This window comes from Rhodnius prolixus, unplaced genomic scaffold (genome assembly GCF_049639745.1).
Source record: "Rhodnius prolixus isolate KJV_2025 unplaced genomic scaffold, Rpr scaffold_2, whole genome shotgun sequence".
Classification (NCBI taxonomy): domain Eukaryota; kingdom Metazoa; phylum Arthropoda; class Insecta; order Hemiptera; family Reduviidae; genus Rhodnius; species Rhodnius prolixus.
The window spans coordinates 42739694-42763994 of NW_027411592.1; the positions used below are offsets into that span (position 1 = coordinate 42739694).

At 32.1% G+C, this 24301-nt stretch overlaps 2 protein-coding genes across 4 annotated transcripts in view; one reads left to right on the forward strand and one right to left on the reverse strand.

The window, feature by feature from the left end:
- Positions 1 to 74: 74 nt before the first annotated feature.
- On the reverse strand, positions 75 to 6625 carry LOC141449703 (uncharacterized). Its single transcript, XM_074119361.1, has 7 exons — positions 6470 to 6625; positions 6226 to 6348; positions 5178 to 5216; positions 4893 to 5078; positions 4557 to 4592; positions 1470 to 1703; positions 75 to 377 (listed from the first exon to the last, which is right to left on the reverse strand). The coding sequence occupies exons 1-7, from the start codon at positions 6539 to 6541 to the stop codon at positions 366 to 368; spliced, it is 702 nt and encodes a 233-aa protein (XP_073975462.1). The 5' UTR covers positions 6542 to 6625; the 3' UTR covers positions 75 to 365.
- Positions 5440 to 24301, forward strand: part of fln (flightin) — a 23367-nt gene continuing 4505 nt past the window's right edge. Inside the window, exons 1-2 of one of the 3 annotated variants that reach the window (XM_074119371.1) lie at positions 5440 to 5514; positions 19324 to 19440. In XM_074119371.1, coding sequence (XP_073975472.1) covers positions 5452 to 5514; positions 19324 to 19440 — 180 coding nt within the window. In that variant the 5' untranslated portion in view covers positions 5440 to 5451. Of the gene's footprint in view, positions 5515 to 9471; positions 9544 to 17114; positions 17150 to 19323; positions 19441 to 24301 lie in introns of those variants that run through there. The other 2 variants (XM_074119372.1, XM_074119374.1) reach the window with 2 other exon arrangements.

A 24301-nucleotide genomic window follows, 5' to 3' on the forward strand; every position in this document is an offset into this window, starting at 1 on the left:
AGATCTTGTCGCAGAAGGTCAAGGTCGTAGAGCCGAGAGTGAGTGAATGGATAAAACAAGTAAATAAAACAACGTTTTCTCTTTTTTCGAAAATACTTACATTTATAAATAATAAGTGTAATCATAGAGCAGAACGTTTAACGACTGCATGGATTTTATCATAAGTAATTTTACAAAAATTTTAAATAAAGAAGAAAATGTCTTTGACTTTTAATACAATATTAATAGTTGTAGCAGAATAAAAGTCAGTATTCTCTTTATAAATACTGGATAAATGAAATTAGTTCTTAACTTTTATAGGTTTTTCGAGATGTAAAAGTACCACCACATTTATGGTTTTCTCTTGCTATAGTCTTAATGTTTCCTCAGTAGCGTGGCTGTAAAAAATGATATCAGAATTAATAATTTAAAACGTTTAATTGTTTGCAACATAACTGAAAAATAAGCAATGTGAGTGGTGTTGGCAGTACTAATTTTTAAAAGGAGTTTAGACAAACCAGTTCAAAGTCCGCTGAAAGGAGGCAAAACTTAAAACTGACTTAGGAAACCAAAACTGCTCAACTCAGTTATAAGAAAGATGTTCACTACAATAACTAATTTTCTGTCATTAACCACTTAGCCGATAACACAAATGAAACTTGTTTAAAAATAATCTAGGCCTATTTCATTTCTATTATCCTTTAAATGAGATTAAAGTTTAGCCGTAAATTTCTAGAATGTGGAAAAATTGTTGCAAACTAATGTTTATACATTAGGTTATCTAATATTACAGTATTTTCAACCAGACCATATTTCCTACCAAGGGTGATTCGGGCCTAAGTTGTACGAATTTCTTATAAGCTTGACTCCTAAGTAGTTGGTTAAGGGGTTTTAGGTTCCTCCAAAACATCGGTTTTTCTAAACCCCAAGCAAGTTGCTTATGTTTGCGAAGAGTACAACTTTGATTTTTCAAGGATGCTCTCCCCCTACATTATTTAACATACTGCGTGTAATAATTAATACTTATTCGTTATACAAATGGTAATGGTAAAGTATGTGCTTTCTCCAGACACCTAATTATAGTTGGTCGACGAGCCCGTGTGAACAAATCGGTTTTACTTTACTGATTTATGAAGAATTATTTATTACTCCTCGTAACAATTAAGATTGCAGTAGTTTACCTTGTGAAAGGAATTTAGAACGGAAGAATGCCGAAATTTTATAGAGTGGTAAAAGTCAAACAACAGGAAGAGCAAGAAGATAGATTTTTGTGCTCAACGAGAGTGGATACGGGCTCTGAGAATAAGAGATTCCAAACAGGGAGGAGTGAAAAAAATACAATACTATATTAGTCAGATACCGATCCTTTTATGATAGTATAGTTATTTAACCACATTTTTGTAGAAAAATTGTGAAAAAAGGGGCAATTTTTTAAAAAGTGTAATTTACTTTCTGAATAATGTATAACAGAAAATGTCAGATAATAATACCTCTTCTGCAGACACTTCTTGCCTTGTAATTATTATTCTCTCTTCAGAACGTTCGTAACCTTCCTCAGGATAGCGTCTATCTCCATATCTTCCGTACCCATCATGCCCTCTTCCGTACCCTCTTCCATATCTATCGTACTCTCCATATCGGTTATATTTTCGGTTATCGTGATGAGCATCAAATTCAGATGCAAGTTCTTCATTTTGTAATTTCACTGTTGATAACGCCTCATCCTTGGGAAATAGGAATACTTTTATTGTTGATACAATCACTCCAGTAAAGCTAATATGTAGAATAGAATAGAATAGAAATTTATTATTCTGGGACAATTGTCCCCTAAGAATAAATTCAGGTACAAATAGAGGTCTTAACAGTTTAGCCTGTGTTTAAAAGAAAATAAATAAATAAATAAGTATTTACAAAAAGTGAAAATAAAAATAACAGCAGAAATTAAGGAGATAAATTAAAACAATTAGAATTTCGGAGGAAGCTGAATAGAAAGGAGATAACTGAATAGACGGGATTTAAAGATAGATAGGGTAGGAGCATGGCGGACAGATGATGGTAAGGAGTTCCAGAGAGAGGTAGCACGTATTAGGAAGGATTTGTCAAAGGATGAGGTACGGTGAGAAAGAATATAGAGATCGGATGAGCGAGATCTGGTATTACGGGAATGTATCGAGGATTTAAACTTAGGGAGTTGAAAAATATAGGAAGGCCTTTGAGACTGGATAACTAGAAAAAGGAAAGAAGCCAAAAAATAATGGCGGCGATAGACAGGAAAAAGCCACTTCATCTCATCGTAGCAGTGCGAAATGCAAGAGTCTCTGGAAATACTGAAAATAAAACTTATGAAGCAGTTCATGAGACGCTTGAGCTTAGCTTCAATATCACCGGAAAGACCGCCATACACTAAACAACCATAGTCGAAATGGGGGAATATAAGAGAGGAAACTAGGAGTTACCGGGTCTTAATTGGAAAAAGGTGACGGGAACAATTAAACTGCTTAAGGATATGGATGGAACAACGAGAGATTTGGGAAACATGGTTTTTCCAAGATAGGTTTTGATCAAAAGTGATACCAAGGTTTTTCACAGAGGAACAATATTTTATTGGGATATTGTAAAGGAAAAGATTAGGAAAAGGAGCCAATGATTGAAGGAGTGGGTTGGAGCCAATAACAATAGCTTTGGTCTTTTCTACATTCAGGGTAAGCTTATTGTTCGTGGCCCATGCTGAGATATTATTGAGGTCTTCTTGAAATTTAAACACAGCTTCAAACAAATTCGATGGGGAAAAGGATAGGTAAATCTGAAAATCATCAGCATAGAGGTGATACTGGGAATGAGAGATGGAAAGAGGAAGGTCATTGATGTAAATGGAAAAGAGGGTGGGAGATAGGGAAGAACCTTGAGGTACACCACGTGACAAAGGAAGGAGTGAAGAAGGATTATTATCGGGAGTGACAACGAATTGGGAACGATTAGACAGGAAGGATTGGAACCAACGGAGGGTGCTATTGGAAAAAGAGAGGGATTGTAGTTTAGATAGCAGGATATGATGGTCAACGGTATCGAAGGCTTTGGAGAAGCCTAGGGGTATAAGGATGGTAAGTTTTTGGTCGTCAATAGCCGTCTGCAAGTCATGAGTAATTTTCAAGAGTGCAGATTGAGTGGAATAAGAAGGACGAAAGCCAGATTGGAGTGGATTAAGGAGATTGTTTTGTTCAAAGTAATTAGAAAGCTGGGATTGCACTAAACGTTCAAAGGGTTTGGAGAAATTTGATAAAATAGAGATGGGACAAAAATCAATAGGAGAGGTGGGATTTGAGATTTTATTTAGAGGACAGACTAGGGCTGTTTTCCAGCAGGATGGGAAAATAGAATTCTGAAGGGAGAAATTATAAATATGGTAAAGGACTGGCAATATCGCTGGGAGGCAGGCTTTAATTAATTTAAAAGGAATGTTGTCAGGGCCATAGTCATTTGTATTGTGTATGAGATCGATTCTCGGTCTAAGACTTGGATTTTATTTAGTTCGTTAAGCAGAAAGTTAAGTTTAAGTATAGTAGCTGTTCGACATTCTGACAAGTTTTGGACTTTTATTTGAACTCATTTTTCATTTGTTAATTTTTTGTAGCCTTATCATTTTATGATTTTGAGGAATTAAAAAAACATTTACTCTCTTAATTTTGAGTTCTCTAACTGTCAGTGAAGCTCAGAAAACAAATTCTTAATGTGCTACAAAGAAGATTACTTAGTCACGAACTCTATACATGCCTTCTTATGCTGTATACATACAAGCCATTTCCACTCATTACTCTGAATACATGCAGTCGACATAACCATATTAATGACTTATAAACATCCAACATCAGCTTCTCACAACACATTCTTTAATAACAGTCCCCTTCCTTGCAGAGACCTGGTGCGCTAGCTTGGTCACTTCATAGTAACCCACTCAAGTCTTAACAGACAAGCTATAACTAAACATGCCAAACTTTTTTACCGACTTCTGCGAACACATTCTGATTACTAACGGGACTGAAAAAAGAATAATACTGTGCAATCATCTATCCAATTTGGACTCGCAGACAAGAGGTTGGGTTCAGCCGTACCGACACCGAAATATTTAATATTCAGGTATTCCAAAACAAGTGAGTCCTTCAGATAAATCTTTTTATGTTCCAATCATTACTCTTCATGAAGATTTAAACAGTTCTTACATACAACATCTTGCTATGACAGAATATAATAATACAGTTCTCTATCCCGTTCTCTCTGCTTTAATCTTTTTGTGTAACCTCTCGTCTCTCTTACTAATCTTAAGAACCAATTATGCCGTCTGAAGCGCCAGTGACTCCGAGATTTCCTTCGGGATTGACCAGTGGCACTGGTTCACGAAGAGAGTGTTTCTTTCTCCCTATTCTCCACCTTAATCTTAACAGTAAATTTCTAAATAAATAAAACATAACTTTTAACTTCCTAAAGAAGAAATTCATTACGTGTTTTTTGAATTGTTCATTATTTACTAATAACTGGGTAAACTTTCAATCTAAATGGTCAAACTTTAGTTTAAAAATTACCTGCTTTGTGATATCTTTTCTGTATCTTCTACCCTCCTGCAAACATAAATAAGAGCTCACTATACAATTGCAAACTTATTTAATTTTTTTCGTCTGATTTCTCAAATATAAGAAGCGATATATATTACTTGTATTATATTTTATAAATTTTTACCATAATTATACAAATTTTAACCAATTAGAAGCTAATTTGAGTAGATTGTTGCAAAATCAAAATATATTACCAGTGAGTTCGTCATAAAACTCTGATAAAAACAAATATATCGCCTAAATTAAGAAAAAAAAAAGAAGAAATGTTGGATGCAAAGCATTAAGCCATATTTTTTAGAAACTTACGCCATCTCTTGTGCCATGTGTTCTTGAGCCAATTCGATCTTCCGCTAAATGACTACTACCTCCATTGCTAAAGTATCTGCTGTCTTCCCAATGACCATCTCCGTGCACCTTTTGTTGAGTACCAAATCTATCTATATTACCATCTCTGACCCATCTTTTGTTCAATCTGACTCTATCATCCCTTCCCTGAAACATCGTTTAAATAATAAAACTTTTGATTAATATTAATCTAACGCAAAAAGGCAACTGTTATGTCAACTTGAAATCCAAAGTAAAATAACTCACATTTCCACTTTGTTGAATTTGTTGCCTATATCTATCTGGCTACGAAAACAAAAATGTCTATTATTTTCATAAAGTTAAATTATACAATATAAATATATAATATCCGCAAATGAACGGTTTTAGATTTCTATCCATCACTAAAGAGATTGTTTCTTCAGTTTGGAGTAGAGAATTTAGAATTTGACTAATGATTTTTTTTTTTTGGTCATAGATCACACTTGCTGAGTCAAAAATCCGAAATTGGTTAAAAATGGGGAAATAAAACACGCTTGTAATGATGGATATATTCAAGATATTATCTAGCACTTCAGACCAAACCACATTTGCTACTATACAGGTAAAAGAAGCGGGCAATGTACTGAAATAGCACATCAGAGAAGAAATTTTTTCTTTATCTCTCCTAAAAAAGAAACGCGTTTTAATGAAGTTTTATGGACCAATAATTCAAATAAAAAAATGTAGATCATTTACAATCAGTGTGCCAAGTTAGAAGAAAAATCGTAGAAGTTGTACTTGAGGCTAAGATTCTGTCAAGCCCCAGGAGGGACACAAAATGAAATTCATAGCCTTACAAACTTTTTTTCTAAAATCCACATTTGTTTGAGGCCACTGGAGACCTTTAAACATTATTATCAGTGAAAACTTGGCATGTTCACATTACTTTACTACCTCTGGTAAGAAAATGTAATAAAATGGGTAGAGAAGGAAAATGTATTTATTCAAATATCCTATTCGAAATTAATCTATAAAGATATAGAGGTAATGGTTTTTTTAGATATATGTCATTCATATCAGATTTTTTTTTCTCAATTGTATCAAAGTATTTAGATCAAGACAAATTTTTAAAATTAATTTTTCAACTGATATTTCGAGACCCCGTGATCTCGAGCAATTTTTTTTTTTTTTTTTTTGTACAATACAGAGCCTCCGAGTACCGTGCAAGTAACCTTTATTAGTTTGGATCAAATACCCTCCCCAGAAAGCACGTGTAAGCTACAGTTAATGGAGGAGAATATAACCATTAATTTTAACTGAAAAAATAAATTACCTCATTGCTAGGCCTTACTCTTCCTAGTGTCGGTGTGGGAACATTACCCACAATAGCCCAACTTTCAACGCCTTCTCCAATATTTTTCTTATTCTCTATTAAATTTTGCCTTTTAAATAATCTCTGAAATAAATATTTATAAATTTATTACAAATTTAATAAACAAGAATCACAACAAACACTGTTTAATGAATATAATTTACAAATTATTTTCAATCTGTAATTTTACAAATATTTTTTACACCTTTGGTTCTAAACTTAAAGCATCCTGTAAAACATTTACAAATAACAAAAAAGTTATTGAAAACTTGAACATAGTTTGATTTTTTAAATAAAACTATAAAAAAGAAATGTACACACTGTTTATATATTAAAATTATTGATGTTCGAGATAACAAAATTCCCCCTACTAAATCATAATTTTGTATGAATTCATTGTGGTTATCTACAGGGTCAGTAAAGGAAATCATTTCATTGGAATAACAGCAACAATAGAATAAAATTAAATTTAAAATTATGGCGGCATGGGATTTCCCTCACATGTAAATCAATTAAACATATGAAATAATTGTAGTTGGTTTTAGAACATGTATTCATAGTCTATAAATATAAATTACTGATATACTGTCTGTAACCAGCCACGCATTGCTGTGGCTCAGTCCGCAGCGAAGCAGCAGCAGATGGATTGGGTGATGGCATTCCCAATTGTCTGAGGACGTTGTTCCCGATTTCTAAGCACAAATCTTCAATCATTATAATCTTCGTTACAGATTCCCGCTGTGAAATCTATGTTCATATTTGAATTTTCCTTGCGCATTTGAAGGAAAATATCTACAGCCATGTGCTATTTATATTTCTCCTATAACTCTGTTGGATGAAGAAAGCAGGCGGTCAATATGACTGCAAACAATGCACGAACTTGTTTTGGGTATGACGTGTTGACGCGTCATTAATGCGTAGTACAATCCCAGGGTCGGTCGCACTCCAATAAATTCAGTGCTTGACATGCACAGCGGAATATGGCATGTTTAACGCCGTTGACAATTCTCAATTGCTGGAAGACGTTGGTCCGGGTTCATTTACCAACCGCATGTGAAAAAGAAGCATTCATCTTGATTGGGATGCACGGTGAACAGTCAGTAGTAATTTAAATTTGACAGGTTGTCCGTCGACTTGCTCTTCTCGTTTGGGTCATTTAAATGATTTCTACTCGCATTCCAAGTGTAATACGTAGGCACAAAGAAGTATAAATGAAACCAAAACGTTGAAAAATAAAAGTTAACATAAAGTTAAAGTTATTTCGACAGCACTGATATGTAATATTTGAGGAGATACCACTCATTGGAGGCTCTCCATTGCATTCTGTCAATTATTGATCTCCATTATTGATTATAACTCTAGGTCAGAGTAGATTCAGTAGACGCCTAGGATTGTTGGTAGAGTTAAGAATGTAAGCTGTTCGATGAGAGGGTGGAAAGAGCGGAGAGACGAAACCGAAATTTCTTGGCCGGGCCGAGATTAAATCTTGGGCCAGAGGTAGTTTTCCGATCAAACTGAATGGATTAGACACGTAATACGGAACATTGATAGAATGACGTAGAATGTCTGCAGGAAAAACTTTTGAGCTTTTTAACTAAAAAAAATTATTGCAATGTCTCTTTTTAAAATAATTGGTGAGATATTAGTCAGGTATTTTCATTTGAATGTGTATTTTCTTTCAAGAGGAGCGTCGATTTAGGGTGTTAACAATTATACTAACTAAAAAGAAGCAGATTGCAAATAATTGAACTCGGCGACTTAAGATAATTGCAGTCCAAAATATACATTCGCAGAAAATATCACTGCACTGTTACTTCTAAGCCACTTAGTAACGTTGCTATATGTAGTGAAAATTCGATTTTGTTATTGCTTATTCTTCTTTTAAGATTACTCTATGATGATTTTAAATGTTGGATGAGGAGGATACATCAACGTTTCGATATGAACTGTGGCCATAGCAAAGAATGCGTGTTAAAGTCCTCCAAAATGTAGTATTTAATTGCTTACTTGCAATCCAAGATTACTAAAATTATTAATGCTCAACCAGGATTTAGATACCGTGAAATGCTTCTTTCAGCATTCTATGTGTTTTATGTTCATCAAGCAATATAGGAGGTAGGGAAGACTTATTCAATAATCATCAAAGTATAATTTTATTAAGAATTATTACGTTTTTGTTCTGTTATTTTCTAAAAATACAAATTTTGAGTTTTAATCTTTATATTAGTACTTTTATAATTGTCTTAGAAGGTGCTTAAGGGTCTACTCTACATTTTATATAACACTATGTATAATAAGTATAGATATGTGTGGCTGTTTGTATTGACATATTCTTAATATGTCTAAGGAAAATGCCAAAAAATATTTCCCAGAATATGACCTTGATAATGAAAATTGACAGTGAAAATTAAATGATATTTACAGGATGTCAAAACATCCTGTTTACTGTAACAATCGTACACTACTAATTAATTACGTCATTTACCTTCCTACACATTAAAAACGCAATCAATTAGTACAGTAATAGATCTTTATTTAAATATTTACAAACCAACAAATTTGTGTATTCAATTACATAGTGGTAGACAAATATACTCATAGTTCCTAGTTCCATAGTGGTCACTGCTTAACTTCAATCTTCATTATATGAGGAGAAATTGAAGAAAAGAAAGAAATAAAATAAAATATTTTTTATATAATCAGAAACTGAAAAATGAAGCAATATTTCTGACTGTAACATACATACATAAAGTAATAAATAATATTTTAAGCGATTTATTTATAGCTTACTTACGGCATTAAAGGGGACAAAATAAAGATATAAATACATAATGAAATACGTATATACATATTTATCCCCCCCCAAAAAAAAACTCGAAAAAAGTATAAAATTGTCGTAGTAGATTTAAAATTCTATACCAATGCGTATCTATCTATATGTTACTTTGCAATAATTCATACACTTTTACAACATTTACCAATTAAATGTTGCTCAATATCCTGTCTATTTACATTTTTCTTTAAGTATTAATTCCTACATTGTATCGCCGTTATAATTTGAAAGACACTTTCTTCTCTGATATCTAAATTACACAGCGAACTCAACCTGACTTCATTATGAAATTTGTATTTATTAAGCGAATCAACCCGAACTTTAATTAATCCACCCATTTGCACGAGCGCCCAAGTTACAATAATTTACTAAATTGAATTGGAGATCCAATGTTTTATTCAAAGGAAGGTGATGACTGTTTAGGGCTAAAAGCTTATATTTATCAAGTATGCTATTTTTAATATTTTCTAGAGTTGTGTGACTATGTTGAAATTAATTAAATCAGTGAATAAGATTATAAATAATTATCACACACTTTTTCCCAATCATTATACCTATACAAACACTTTTCTTTCAATTATCGCATTCATCTAAATTTTCGGGTATTGATTAGCAGTGATAGACATCTTTTTAAGTATTTTATGCGCCGTTAACTAACACAAAAAAATTAGGCAACACTCCAGTCTAAGATTTAGTTTACAAATATATAAAGAATAGACTATGTCAGTTACCATATCTGAGCTCAGATAATAACAAATTATAGCTTTATTGAGAGCATTATATTCATATTTATTATTATTTATATACCTTTATATTCGCAGAAAAAAATATAATTTTATTTAATATTGAATTATTAAAGGAATTCAGAGCATATCCGGATACTGCAGTTCTCCATTGAAATATTTATCCAAGTATAAATATATCCAAAACGTAATCAAGTTCTCTCTTTCCTTGTAATTTTTAGTGAATTACATTTTTCAAGTAATGCGTACTCCAATCACATGAGAATGTAATTCCCAAATATTTATACCAATTCACAACTTCATTGTTTTCTTTGTTATAATATCATTAGTCATTTTGCCCTAAGTTTTCCACTACTTCTGGTAACTTCTGGTCTTTGAATTGCATAAATTAATTTTCAAATTTTATTTTAAAAAATAGCTGCAAGGCGACTATGTCAATACCATGTTCAATATTTTAAACAGAGTATTGTTGATGTGAACTTTCTCATCGATTTAGTTCACTAAATTATTTATTAATATATAAAAACAAAGTACATAAGGACGCTCAACAAATACCTCTGCTTTTTACACAAGTTGTTTCGGAACATAGGTCAGAGCACTGGGCATCAAACACTAGCACAGATCCTGAGTACAGATATCTTATTACATTGATAACTTAACGTGAAACACCAATTTCCGACAGCTTGTAGAAGAATGCATGGCGATGAATTTGATCAAATGCTGCGGATAGATCTTTAAAAAAGGCAAACACTTAACCCCTCTTCCTATTCCTCAGCCTGATGTGAATTATACTCGTTTAACACATTACTGTGCCAATGGTTGTTTAGCTCTTCCTAGATATCTAAATCCCGTCTGGTAGTCACCAATTATACCATTTTTATCAGACCTCCTTAATACTTCCTTTGTCATGTAAAGGAACTACAATCGCATTTTTAAATGTTTCCGGCAGTTCTTTTTTTAAAAGTTTTATTGCAAACTGATATGCTTTTTCCTAATTAAATTTCATATTGGTTTATAAAATACGTTTAAGGTATTTGATAAATGCAGTCAGGTAACAATAATTTAAAAAAATTCGCAATATTAGTTTTCCTGTTAAGACAACTTACATTGAGGCAAAAACATAATTAAGTTCTCTCTCTTTTCCTCCCCCTAAAAAAAACCGATCCTGGGAAAAATATGATTACTTCTTTTGGTTACAAATAAAACGTATAATCTATATACATATAAATGTTATTTAAAACGTACTGGAGCTAACCTTGGCTAGAACTGTTTGACTATTAATTAAGACTATCATTCATTCTTCAGATAAGACCAATTAGATTATATTGTTAAGTTTTGTTTATTTATTAAAATATGGCCCAATTCTGCCTAATAGAAGATAAAAGACTAAAGTGATTAAAAACAAAAAGAAAATCGTTAAATGCCAAGAAAAATGTAAATTAATTCATTTCACCTTAAAATCTTGCTAAGTAGGATTAACTTATAATTTTAACAAAGGTTTAATATAATCCTAATATTATGTGACCCCAATTAATATCGACAAATCTAGATAGTTTCATTGTACAATATATGTATATCCTTGCACATTACATCAGTTTTGTATTAATTAGTTGAAATATGACAATAATATAAAATACTATGGTCTATGTCGCATTCTATGAGAGCTGCTTAACACTAAACACAGTATATATCAAAATCTGCGCCCTCGCAAAAAGATACAAGAATACTTTGCACCACGTGAGCCCTAAACAAATTATTACGTTAATTAATAATTCTTATGTAAATATAATCAGGGCATGCCATTTTTATATTTATTATTTTAATTTAATAATTCACAACTGTAAAAAAAAACAATAAGTGAATCTGCAAACGGTATTTAAAAAATGCAAGCCTTGGAAACGAAGAGGAGTTGCCTCCCAAGAGGAACTCTTTAAAACTTTAACGCAAAAATAACTCCTGGTGGAACGTATTAAATATAATAAATAACTAAATAATAGATATGAAAATAATGAAAACATAAAAACTAAAAATAAACTAATAAAGGAAAACACCGCTAAATTAAAAATCTTCTTTCTTTAATTCTTTAATTAACATAAATCTAGACAGCCAATCTTCCTTACAAAAATTTACAAGTGGTCTCCATTTTTCATGACCATTTAAATATACCAATTATTTATCCTAGAAAGAGCTATCTTTTTCAAAATGACGAAACTCCTTAAATATTGAACAGACCCACACATTATAAAAAATGATAAATATCTTCTGGTTCAATCTGTTACAGAGTGAGCATTATAAGTTTGAAGAATGTCTCAATAGCCCAACAAATCATTCAAACAAGTTGCCTCTAATCTTCATCACACGTCTAATAACTCTGATACTTGTTTCATCTTTAATATAATGTTTTTCAAATCATTCAAAATTGACTCGTCTGTAAGCCCAGATAAGAAGACTGCTTAATTTAAGAAGAGTCAATTCCCTTATAATGTGAACATCGCACCAACTGCCTAATAGTGAACCACCGACCAAAGGACAACATTTCTGCTGTCTAGATTTTCCTTCAGGTTGCTAAAGTAGAGATTAGATTTCCGTTCCTTACAGAAATAGTACCATACATTTTGCACTATTTTAGATGAATAATGTTAACTCTTCATCCCAGCATCCTGATGGTGCCATACATTAAGTGAAACCCCTGCAGTTTTGGTCAGATGTCAACCACGTAGAGTGGAGATAGATTTCCAGTCCCACATAATGCCGGCATGAAATTTCTGATGAAACAATGTCGATAATCGGAAAATCAGCTAAGCTACTCTCTTGTTTCATAACAATTTAGAAATAATTTCGCTTAATTCTTGAAATCTTAACATTTGCAATTTTAATCACAATTTAATAATTACTATACTTTGCAATTTGAAATATTTATAAGTTGGGCAATGGTGTATGAACTTTTTAGCCAAATTTTTTCCGATTAACGTAGTATTTAGTGGCCATTAATATTTCTAATAGATGTAACCGAAATTCGTAGGTAATTGTTAATTTTGATTTTGTAAATAACGCATCCTTTTAAGGATATTTTGTTGGCCAGATTATCTAGGAATCAGTTCAATTGGAACAAAGCCATCACCACCGTCCACGATTAGAACATCACCGAATATTCCCTTCCTTTTACTAGAGTTTAGTTTACTTAATGTTTATTGGCATCCATGACTTATTGGATAATTAACAGACCCATGTGGTCTTTCTGAGAGTATAAACAAGCACTTAGTTAAAAATTGTTTCTGGCGTTTGTACAACAAAAAAAAAGTGGCATTTTTTACACAAATGGCATTCACTGACAGTACAAAAAACTTTATTTCCTAATTAATATGACAACAAAAAAAGGAAACCGTGTTAATTGTTCTCTGCTGGATTTAACTTCTGTTTTCATCTTATTGTTATATCTGTAATTTTTTTTAAATAAATGTATTGTTTCGTGAAAACTTTGTATTTTTTGAAATTAAGACCAAAAAGATGGGCGTTTAAAATGAAGCTTAAATATAAAAAAATTGCAAAAAACGAGCATAAAAAAGCATTTTTGGCATATACAAATATGTATAATATAACATTCGGGATTTTCGTTTCTGTTAACATCATCCCAAGGAGTTAACCATTATAAAGAGGATTGATATAAAGGGTGTTGGATTGATGAGCCTGACCTGAGAAAGAGTCCCAGAAAAACCCTCAAATTTTTCAAAAAATATATCTATTGTTAATATCCTTTCTACGAATATGGAATACTGAAATATTGCGAGCGTCTATGATCTCACATGATGATGCACCATAATTTGAAAGACAAAAACGGAGAATATAATGTTGAATGTGATGGAAAAAAAATCATCCCTACACCAAAAATAGCCTCAAGCTGCCCTTCACTGACAAATTTGTTTTTAGCCTTTGTTTTCCCCCTATTTTTAACCCGAATCCATTAAAATATTTAAAGTTATAATCAAGGTTTGGAAAGCCAAAAATAAAAGAAAGTAGTTATTTGACGAGTAATGGCGATTTTGTTGGCTGTATGCCTTTAATGTAACTAATCCATCAGGGATTCTACTCTAGACAGCTGTCTAAATTGACATCTGTGGCTCAATCTGACTCTTTCAATTTGAAGGGCTCCTTAAAAATAAATATCATCAGCAACAATGCCACAGAGTACTCTGTAGTACAAATATTCAACTATTGTTTTCTTTCAGTCCATTGCGAAATTGTATGAACATCTTCAAAACAGCTACTTAAACAAGTGAGAAAATTTAAATGTGCTTTGAATTTGAAACAAAAAGAAGACATTGAGAGGATGGTTTCTATGTTTCAGTTCAGTAAATTAGGGACTACAAACGAACTCTATACCACACCCTTCAACTGCCTTGTTCCAGAAACTAAATGGGAAATACTTTCATTATTTACTTTCTTTTTTTGATATCTTATTTGTCTAACCGCAACTTACAAGAACAACTTTGGCAAGGTAGTAAGTACTTAGGGCCGAGTTTACGAGTACACATATTCTAATCAATCAAGATTTTTGCTTCTTACCTAAGCAGTGGTTCTCCGTTCTGCTGTGCCTCAGATCCTATTCCTCCTGACAATATTATTCCATATCTGTCCTGTACGTGGACAAAAGACTAAAATCTACAAAACTTAACAAAAATCTAATCTCTCACTCACCATAAACAATAATAATTCAATAGTTCAATGAATTCACTCTCTTCAGTCTGAAATTCTCCGCACCAACCTTAACATTTTATTTAACCATCCACGCAGCCTTAGAAATTCGTTTTGTCAGTCACATCGTCAGAAATGTTACAAAAACTTTCAGAGCTTCCACCCAGACGATTGAAGCATCGACGGCCTCACAATTTTCTGTTCTCCGGCAAACAAAGTAGTTACCGCTGGGTATCTTCTCCGAACAGTTAATGAGTGAACAATAATGTTGGTGTTTATTATAGTGCACAAGCGCTGGGCAGCTTTCAAAATAAATTTTTATAAAGTAAATTTATATTTTTCGTCCTTGATCTAAGCTTTACATCATCTGTAAAGTTTTTTTTTTTTTGAGAACATGATCTTATAGAGTACCACGAAGAGCTAATGGTTTTGTATACATCAAAAGAATGCTGTAACATCATTGATTCTTTTCAAGATATTCATTTTAAAACATCGGGAACAATGGAAAAGTTAACATTCCCTGAACATTAACGATCCGTAGAAACTTTTTCCTGCTTGAAAAAATACCAACAATAACCTCGAACTATCTTATTTTAGAACTATCTTTATCTGTATCCCATTTTGCCTTGTTTTATTGAAATTAAATGCAATTCATTGCCATATGTTCTAGGTGGGATTTGAATGTGTACCAATATTAAGGAGAATCTTATGGTTTTAAACATTTTATCTACACATATGAAATTTACCCTAACAGAATTGTGAAGCGGATCAAGACAAAAACTAATGAGAAATTAAAAAGATTTGGCTGAATGCCTTCTAAATAAAAAAAAAACAAATTTTTTTTGGCACAATCTTATAATCATTTTATTTTTCCCCCAACTGTGTTTCACGGTTACGTTTAATTTCATGATAAATGGAGCGAGATAATTTAAAAATCAAAAATACCTTCTTAGTCTCAAAAAACCTCAAAATAAAGTTAGCCGTATTATCCAGTGTTTAGGCTCCAACCACTTATTCAAAAAAAACTTTATTTTGTTGAGTACAATCTGCGTTTAAGATCAAGCAATTAACTTCCTACAACTTTTGTTAGACAATTATGCAACAATTTTTACTAAAAAAGAATTGTGATTCATTGCTAATTATTTGCGAACTATTGCTCAGATTTTATTATGAAGAAACGCATTGTAACATTCATTGAAATTTGAAAATGAGAAATATCCGTTCACATGTTTGTTTGGGTAACGAGAAGTTTTAGGTTTAAGATCTTCTGGAACAGGATATTGAAGGGGTCCTTAGGATTTTTCTTAAGACTGCAGTCTGCTTGACTTGACTGCTGTGGGATAGTTCTTGTGGGATTTGATATTTTTCTGAACTCTAATAGATTATTTTGTAGTCAAAGTACATTAACATCAGCGGTTCTAGGAATGAGGATATCATGCAGTTGGTAATAAAGAGAAAATTGAAAAGAATATATTCATCTAAAACAATCGGAAAATAATTTAATAGGATCCATTAAAGCACATAGCCATGAAAATAGACGTAGAAGGAAACTAACAAAATTAATGAAATAGTGGCCGCTGAATGAGATATTATCGCTATAAACAAAGATTATATAATAGTCAAAAAAGTTATCTATTACTAGTATTATTGATTATATATATTATTATTACTATATATTACTATACTTTATATTATATTTACATATATTGAATGATATTAATTTTAATTGTAACTGGTGATTGTATTGTAAATAAATAAATAAATTTTTGAGCCAAGGAGAAGTAGCTAAACTTAAAAAAAGTTAAACCAAGGAGATGTAAAATATCAATGAACTGCGTTGAATTCCTGATCATTAGCCTACTGGCTATGGAATAGATTTTTATAAATAGTAAAGATAAGAACGAAGGGGAACCGAATACAACAAGTTCTACAATTGAAGCGGAACCTCTTGTCCAAGCAGAGTAGAACAACAAAGATTTTTGGATTTTTGGTAGGTAGTTAGCTTTGCCAGGACTCGAACTCTGCTCCATCGCGTGCAAGTATATCGCGATATTACTAAGCTATTGCCTTTTCTTGTGATTTTTATTATTTAATTAAATTTGTATATTTTTTTTAGGTTTCTTTTATTCTAAGAGGTATTGAAAGCGAAACTGTTATTTCCTTGGGTCTATGCCTCCATTGGCATCTAGGAGCTTTGCCTCCGTTGTTTGGGGTATTCTTTTGGGGCAATAGGTTTAGTTGATAGTGTAGGGTACAGCTCTTTCTGCCCAGGTGATTATTTGTAAATTCAAAGGGGATTTGTCAATTAATTAAGTAAACTGTCATAGATTTTTATAGCAAGAATAGAATAATTATTTAATTCCATTATAATAATACAGAAATTAACGATTTGTCTTTTCTATCGAGGTAAAGAAGAAAATATCTTGGGAAGACATTGAACTAATTATGGTGTAATGTTATTAGGACGGGTCAGTGGGTCGAGTGTCCAATCATAGCAATCAACCTTTATGCCAATGTGTTGATCAAGGGCCAGATTGAAAGCATTGATATGTATGGAGGGGCTAAGAACATTCAGTTTACTTATTGATAATTTAGTGTGAGCTCTGATACCAGCCTAGTAAGTACTATACTGTATGTATATCCAGTAAAACCCAACTGTGCTCGTCTTTGTCCCTACCTTCCAAGACGAGGAATAAACAAGAACCGAATAGTCGCTACAAACAAAACAATTTATTATATTGTTTATTAAAAATAAGAGGTTCACAATAGCTGCTCATTAAACTCAGCTCATAGTCTTTAACATTTTGTAGAAACTTCATTGTTTTGGAATATTTCAGGTTGTGAAACCATTTATAAATAATAATTAGATAATTTATGTTTTCCTTTCGTTCATATCTTAGAAATTAAATGTAATTTTTTTATTAAGTAATTACATGCAATAATAGACTGGCTAGTAATTTCGCATTTTAGATGAATGGATTATTTTAAAAGATTAAAGTTCTTATTTTGTGAAATAAGAAAAGAAAAAACATGGTCCAACGATTTTTTTTGTTTTTTAAAAAAAGGCCAAATCTATAACATTAATTTTCTGGTATAGGAATTAGTAATTAATACGGTTTAGATTACAATGAATGCTTAAGTTTGGTTTCCAGGACTTTCCTAATCGTTATTTCTTTATACCTACTATTATTCTAAATGGAAAGGACATTTCGCAGTTTTAACTATCAGTACTGGAACTGCATGCCTTTTTAAAGTTAGAATTTTTATTGAAATAAATAGGAAGATAGCAGTCAATATTACAGGAACCTTTTCCAAAGAAGTAGGTGAAAACTAGAAAATCTATACAGTAAAGATGAACTTCGCCTCAACAATGTTATTTCAAATTTGGAATTTGTGTTACATATTTAATGCTTACTAATATAGCACATTAGAGGATTCAGTGCAAAACCATCTTCGCGTCAGCTCAGAAATTCCCTTAATGGAATTTCTGTGGGAAAATATTTTGAATAAAAATTGTAGATAGAACTGCTTGGGCGCAATACAAACAAAAAATAAAAAATCGAAGGATCTAGTTTAAAGCAAATTTTATTATTTAATGAAGTGATGTTCTCCGGCTTACTTCCTAGATGACCGATTTTATCCAAAAACTTCACGTCCTCTGGTGGCTCCTAAGCGAAATATAAAAATTAAATTTTCTGCGATTTATTTTGAATTGCGATGAATTACATCAATTTTTTTTTTTGTTGCACTCAGAGAGAAAAAGAAAAAAACCTTAAAACAAAAAACTTTATGATTACAGTACTTTCCTCTTACAATGGGTAAGGCCAAGTATAAATTAATACAAGAGTAGTATTTTTGGGAAAATATTAGCGTATTGGATTTCCACATCGAAGATCCTGTGTCTGAATCCAGTTATCGGCGATTTTTTTTTTTTTTTCTAGGCGCTTCTTGCAGCTCATATAGTCCATTGATAGTGTTACCTGTAACGAGAGAAAAGTGTTGAATGCCGGCAGTGCACTGTAAAAGATTCGATGTCCTCAGAGTTGACAAGTTTTAAATAATATTAAGAATAAAAAGTACACAATTTAAAGCATATTTGTTTGAATCTTGTTTTAACAAAATGTTTGTGTAGGATGCTAAACTAAGATTTCCAACCTTATCTAATTTAAAAAAAAAAACTAATTAAAAACAATGCAAAATCTAATATAGAAAAATTATGAAGGGGAAATCTTAAAATAACATTGAACGCAATTTTTTTTCTAATTTCCTGCAAACAAATTACAGATTCAAGTCCAACTCCTTAACCGCTCGGACACCGCAGCTCGCCTTAGATTTTCTCTTCCTAGGAACTTCTTACAGCTCACTGTCCGGTGATGGACAGTGTTGTCTGTAACGAGAGAACACTGTCCGGAGGCCGGCAGTGCACTGGAAAAAGCTCCGGGCGCTAATGACCTCAGCTGTTGATGCGCCCAAAAAAAAAAAAATTACAGATTGAAATTGAAAATGTGTAGGTGTTTACTTATTTGTTTATCATAATCGTGTTATTCAGAAGTGAAATATGAGGATAAGAAGCGATCTTGTAAAGGCAAAAGAAATTATGTTTTGCGCATTGAGGCTTTGGAGAATTCAAAATTATTAAAACTTCACATAATCTGTGATTAACACCTACTTCTTTTTATTCTTGGCAGCGAAAATAGATAAATATTTTTGTTCTGTTTACTAGTTCAAAATATTAAAATTTGATTTTTTATTCTGGTGCTATTTTAAGGACAGTTTTTACTGATTTTCTAGAAAATGATGGACGATGAGCCTTGGATTATTGAAGATCCGCAAGAGACTGCGGCGGCAGAAGAACCAAAAAAAGTAGATAGACCTCTTGCACGACCTCCTCCAGCTCCTCCAACTGAGGTAAGTATAGTTTTAATACTTTTTAAAAGATAGTGTTAAATATTAAATTCACAAAATATGTTTTAAGAGGCAGAATAATAATTTGCGAATTGTGATAAGTGATAACCATATAAATTTTTGGTCCTAAATTATTGAAGTCTAAACTAAAGACTTTTTTCCATCTAAGCCAAATACAATTCTAAATATTTGAAGATACATGTTTATTTTTGAACAAAAACTAAACAGATAAAAATGATGGCGCAAGTAGTTCTGGTTCAGATTTTGGTTAGGCTTAACAGCTCCTGGATCAAATGAAGGTCGTAGAGCCAAACTGTCAGCCAACCAAGCTCAAGCACTGACACAGCCCTTGTTTCCTTCTCTTCTTGACAGAGCTCATACAGGCCATCTTTTACTGGTCTATGTAGTGCTTGTGCTTTCTTCGTCCTTAATGACCTTTGAGGAGGTTTTCGAAAGCCGCCTGCTCCCTGTTATTGGGTAAACTTGATCGTGTAGCCAATAAATAAACCTTTTTCGTCTGCTTCTAGCTTGGGAATAATTCTACTCACCATACCTGTGACACTGCCTGTGCATCCATGCTTTTATGAACACTTGTAATGCAATTCACTGTGCTTGTAAGGGTTTTAGTCTGGCAGAGTTCCGACGGAAACTATTAGGATTTTTTGAAATTATTCTTCTTCAATTCATTGTTTGCATTTCTGTTATCTAAAGCTAGACTTGAGTAGGCAGATGTTAAAATTTCTTTTGTACAGTAAAATAAGTCAGAACTATGAATATTATAGTAAAATTAAGTTTTCTTTGAAACCACAGCTTTGGAATCCCATTAAGTGCAGAACCAAAGTTCATTAGCTTCTTTTTACATTTAACAATATTGTGCAAATCCATAAGCGTGTTCAAATACTCTCTCACATAGTTGAAAAAAATACATCCGCCATGCAAACGTGCCCTTACTTTACGTGGCAATCATTTTTTTATGTCCAGAAGATTTCTTTCCATCTCTCTTTTTAACGTTTGCACCCGTTTTAGCCGCGCTCTTTCGACCTTATCCAATGGCAACCGTCTGAAAGACCAAGGATCCTATGTTGTTTACAAGTCTGCTTCTCCTTGTTACGTAATATCTGGCGAAGGAGGAAATTCTGAACCATTGGCCAACACTTGCCAAGCTTGTTTCTGCGCTTCACGACACATCTCCTTCCACCGTACTGCACATGTAACACTAAACCCATTTTTTGTTTTAACCCTCTTTATTTAATTTACAACTAGCTGTAATAAGTGAAAATGATTGCGTATAATATATAAACAAAATTAATTGAAAGAATTGAATTAGGGCCATCCAACGATTGCCATCAACCATTGTCAGCTAACTCAGGATACTGATGAAACATTTAACGACATTTAAACACATTCAAAGGCGGAATCTAAATAATTAACACCCTATCTGCTTCCTTCTGTTTATAAATTATCAAGTTGTTTTGTTCAAATACCCATAAGGCAAGCCTTAATTGGGCGCCATGCCCGCACATTTCAAACTGAGAACACAGTTTATAAAACCCGTGATGCACGAAATGTAAAAAACTAAAATATTTTTAATGTTTTCTAAAATTATTTCTTAGTTATATAAATCAAATAGATTATAATTTAAATTTTAAACCCAATTAAGTACCTCTTAAACGAAACTCTGAAAAACTAATAAAATATTTTTATTTCCTGAACGCGCACGAACGCGTTTAGTTTTTCTTTTCTTTTTAATTTGTTAGTTTATTGGAAAATGATTGTCGAATTATTTTGAACTATATGATTAATGTTTAGAAGTATTTTAATAAGATTTCCTGCCTCTTTGGCACCCTTCCGTCTAATAAAGGAGTAACATAATTAAATGTGTAGGACTAAAACACCGAGCAAGGTCGTGTGGGCAGTTGGCCAACATCAATTTTTATCACTCTAGTTTTATTTTTTCAACACAATACTAAGATTTAGAGACAAAGACCTCACTACAAAAGGTTCAGTTGGCATTTATAAAGCATTAATATTAGTGGAATATTCCGGATAATGTGGAACTATTCATTTTTTTAAATTTATTTATTTGTTTATTTATTTTTTGTTATTTTTAGATTTAGCTAAGGATAGGAAAATATTGAAACTGCTTTCTTGACTTCTTTTCTGTCGCGTAGAGCCAATCGTTAGACATATTATTGGTTATCTATTTCAGCAGGGCTAACAATTAGAACTTTCTTGAAAGTTTGCAAGGCCAAGTATTCCAGATTTCAAGTTTTCTCCGGAGACCTACCTTTTGAAAAACATTGTTTTTTGGAAACTTGATTTTTGGGCACTTCTGTGGAACGGAAATTCCAACCATGCAATTTTATGTACATATTTATTGATTATTATAATTTTTTCGGACGGTTCGACAACTTCAGAAGTAAAGGAATAATGTTTTCATTTAAATACTTCTTACAACTTTCAGGCAGCAATATAACCACTTTCTTAATGAGTTTATTTGTGTAAATTTACCCAAAAATTAAGGAATTTTGGTAAAGGTAACTATTGTAAAATAGAATTTTATATGGAGAAACTCCATGGTAATTTTAAATGGTTTACAAATATATCCACATAAATTTGGGGAGAGAAACCTCAGAATGTCGAAAGAAATTTTTGTTAAACTTCATAGAAAGAATGTAAGGATGTGTGAAAGTAACACATCACGTTATTTTGTGTTAAACAAATATCAGCTAATGCAAGTGAGGACTTTGGTTCAATCATATTTCACCACATAGCAAATTAGACCGCCCAACGTATGCACCTTATGGAAAGTTAATACTATTCACTTATAGTGTTGTTCGTTCATTCGCTTCGAAACAAATTCAATTCTGGTTGGCAAAGTATTAAGTTAAACGTTTGTTGAAATTTTAGTGCGAAACAAGGCCCAAAGAATATTGAAGAGGAGCTGAAAAAGAATTCTTTGAAAATTTTTACTGTGCTTCTTTAAATGTGTAAATTTTTTTAAAAATAATAACTTGTTCAGCATTCCTAGAAGATGAGAAAGACCTACGAAAATAATTTGGCAATAGAATCAAAATTTTTATTGGCATTGTTCTACTAGACTTGAGAAATCTATGTGTATTTAAATAATTTTTCAAGCAATATAGCTGGTCGGTTTATAAATTTCATGATAAAAAAAAAGCTAAAATTTGTGCCATTTCTTTCCTTATATCTTTATTAAAAAAAGAAGAAGTTTTTCAAAAATAATTTGTAGGTAAAGCACAGTTAAGATTCTTATTTGTCACATTTTTTTTAAATTACTATTCTCTAGTCTTGGCACTAGGTTAATATGAATCTTAACGTGAGATTTGTTTGGCTGAGAACGTTCCTTTCTTTGGCCTGCTTAGCCACCTTTTTTGTTTGTAATCAGATTACAACGGGGGGTGTGCAACTTAATTTAGATAAATTTACTTTTTCTATAAATAACATTCTTGTTGGCACTAGTGTTGGATCTATTTTCAAATTGCAAATTTATTATGCTAATGAACTTAAAGTTCGTTAACTGTAAACAGTTTACCATGATTTGAGAGAAGTTTTTTTTAAGGTAACGCATTTTTTGAAGTCCAGACCTCAAGAAGATTATCCTCAGAATATTGTTTTGTTTCAGTAGTCATCATGGACGATGAAGTTATAAGTTTTACAAAGCGATCATAAGACAAGCTTATGTAGGATATAAAGACCTATAATTAAATTTGTGGTTACTACATTAATACAATCCACTCAGCTTTGATTCCGGAGTAGATTTTTTAATTATTTATAATTATGTCAAAAAACTTTGCTCTGAATTGAAATCGGAGCCACTGCTCATAAAGTAGGATGGTTATTAATTAAACAGCAACTTCAGCTGGAGAAAGAAAAACGTGAGAGGATTGTTGAAAATATTTCTGATCTACGAGAACTTCTCCTCGCACTAAGAGAATGTCTCGATTCACAGATATATTATTTTATGCTGCAACTCCCACCTTTAACAGGAAAAAAATGTTACTTTCTATCTCGAATTCTTTCTCTTATCTTGTATATTCTTCTTCTTATTAGTGTATTGACATTTGTTTATTTCAGAAGAACTTTAACCCATAACCTTATCGCTTTTAAATCTGGTTCAATTAAAGAAAAATACGTTTCCCTCGTGCAAGTAGTCTGATTCTTCGTAAATTCGTAGCAGAGAAAGCAACAAAAATGTAAAGAAGGCTTTCTGGTAAATTTTCCAGCAGGAGAATGAAATAATTTTTATGCAGAATGTGCTTAAATACTTAAAGGAAGTATTTGATTAAGAAATCAAAATATTTTGGGCTACGGTGTTCTGAATAACATGGATAACGCACATCATTGACTAAAAAAGCAGGTCCATGATGACCATCTCAGCAAAACTACTATAGCCCAGGAGTTTAAACACTGTTTAACTCCGTCTAAATTATTATACGAATAGGTAAAATAAGTGGTTGCTAGTAATAACAAAAAGATTGTAATTACTTTAAAAAGGAATAATTGAAGCCTATTTGAAGGAAATTAGGGCGAAAACAATGGATAAATGACCATAAATAATGAAATAAAATAAAGAAATGCCTTTTTTTTCCCAGGCGAGCTCTAGGCCCCATGAATCAATGTGAATGGAAGTTAGTTCCAAACATACATTAAATACCTTTTAGTATATGTAATATGCTCAGTAAAATAAAAGATAAAAATCGAATCCATTTCCAATTTATATCTTAGAATTTATATGTACTGGTCATTCAGTTATCGAGAGCCCACTACCATTTTGAAGGTTTTTGTTTGAGTTGAGTTGACCCCATATAGAACAAAATTAAGTGATTGTGAAAGTCAGGAA

Excerpts from the sequence above, each read along its gene's own strand:
- LOC141449703 (XM_074119361.1), bottom strand. The coding sequence starts at position 6,541 with ATGTTCAAGTTTTCAATAACTTTTTTGTTATTTGTAAATGTTTTACAG. Across the intron at positions 6,349-6,469 it reads CTTTAAGTTTAGAACCAAAG|AGATTATTTAAAAGGCAAAA; the intron begins GTGTAAAAAATA and ends TATTTATTTCAG. Across the intron at positions 1,704-4,556 it reads GAAAAGATATCACAAAGCAG|GATGAGGCGTTATCAACAGT; the intron begins GTAATTTTTAAA and ends CTATTTCCCAAG.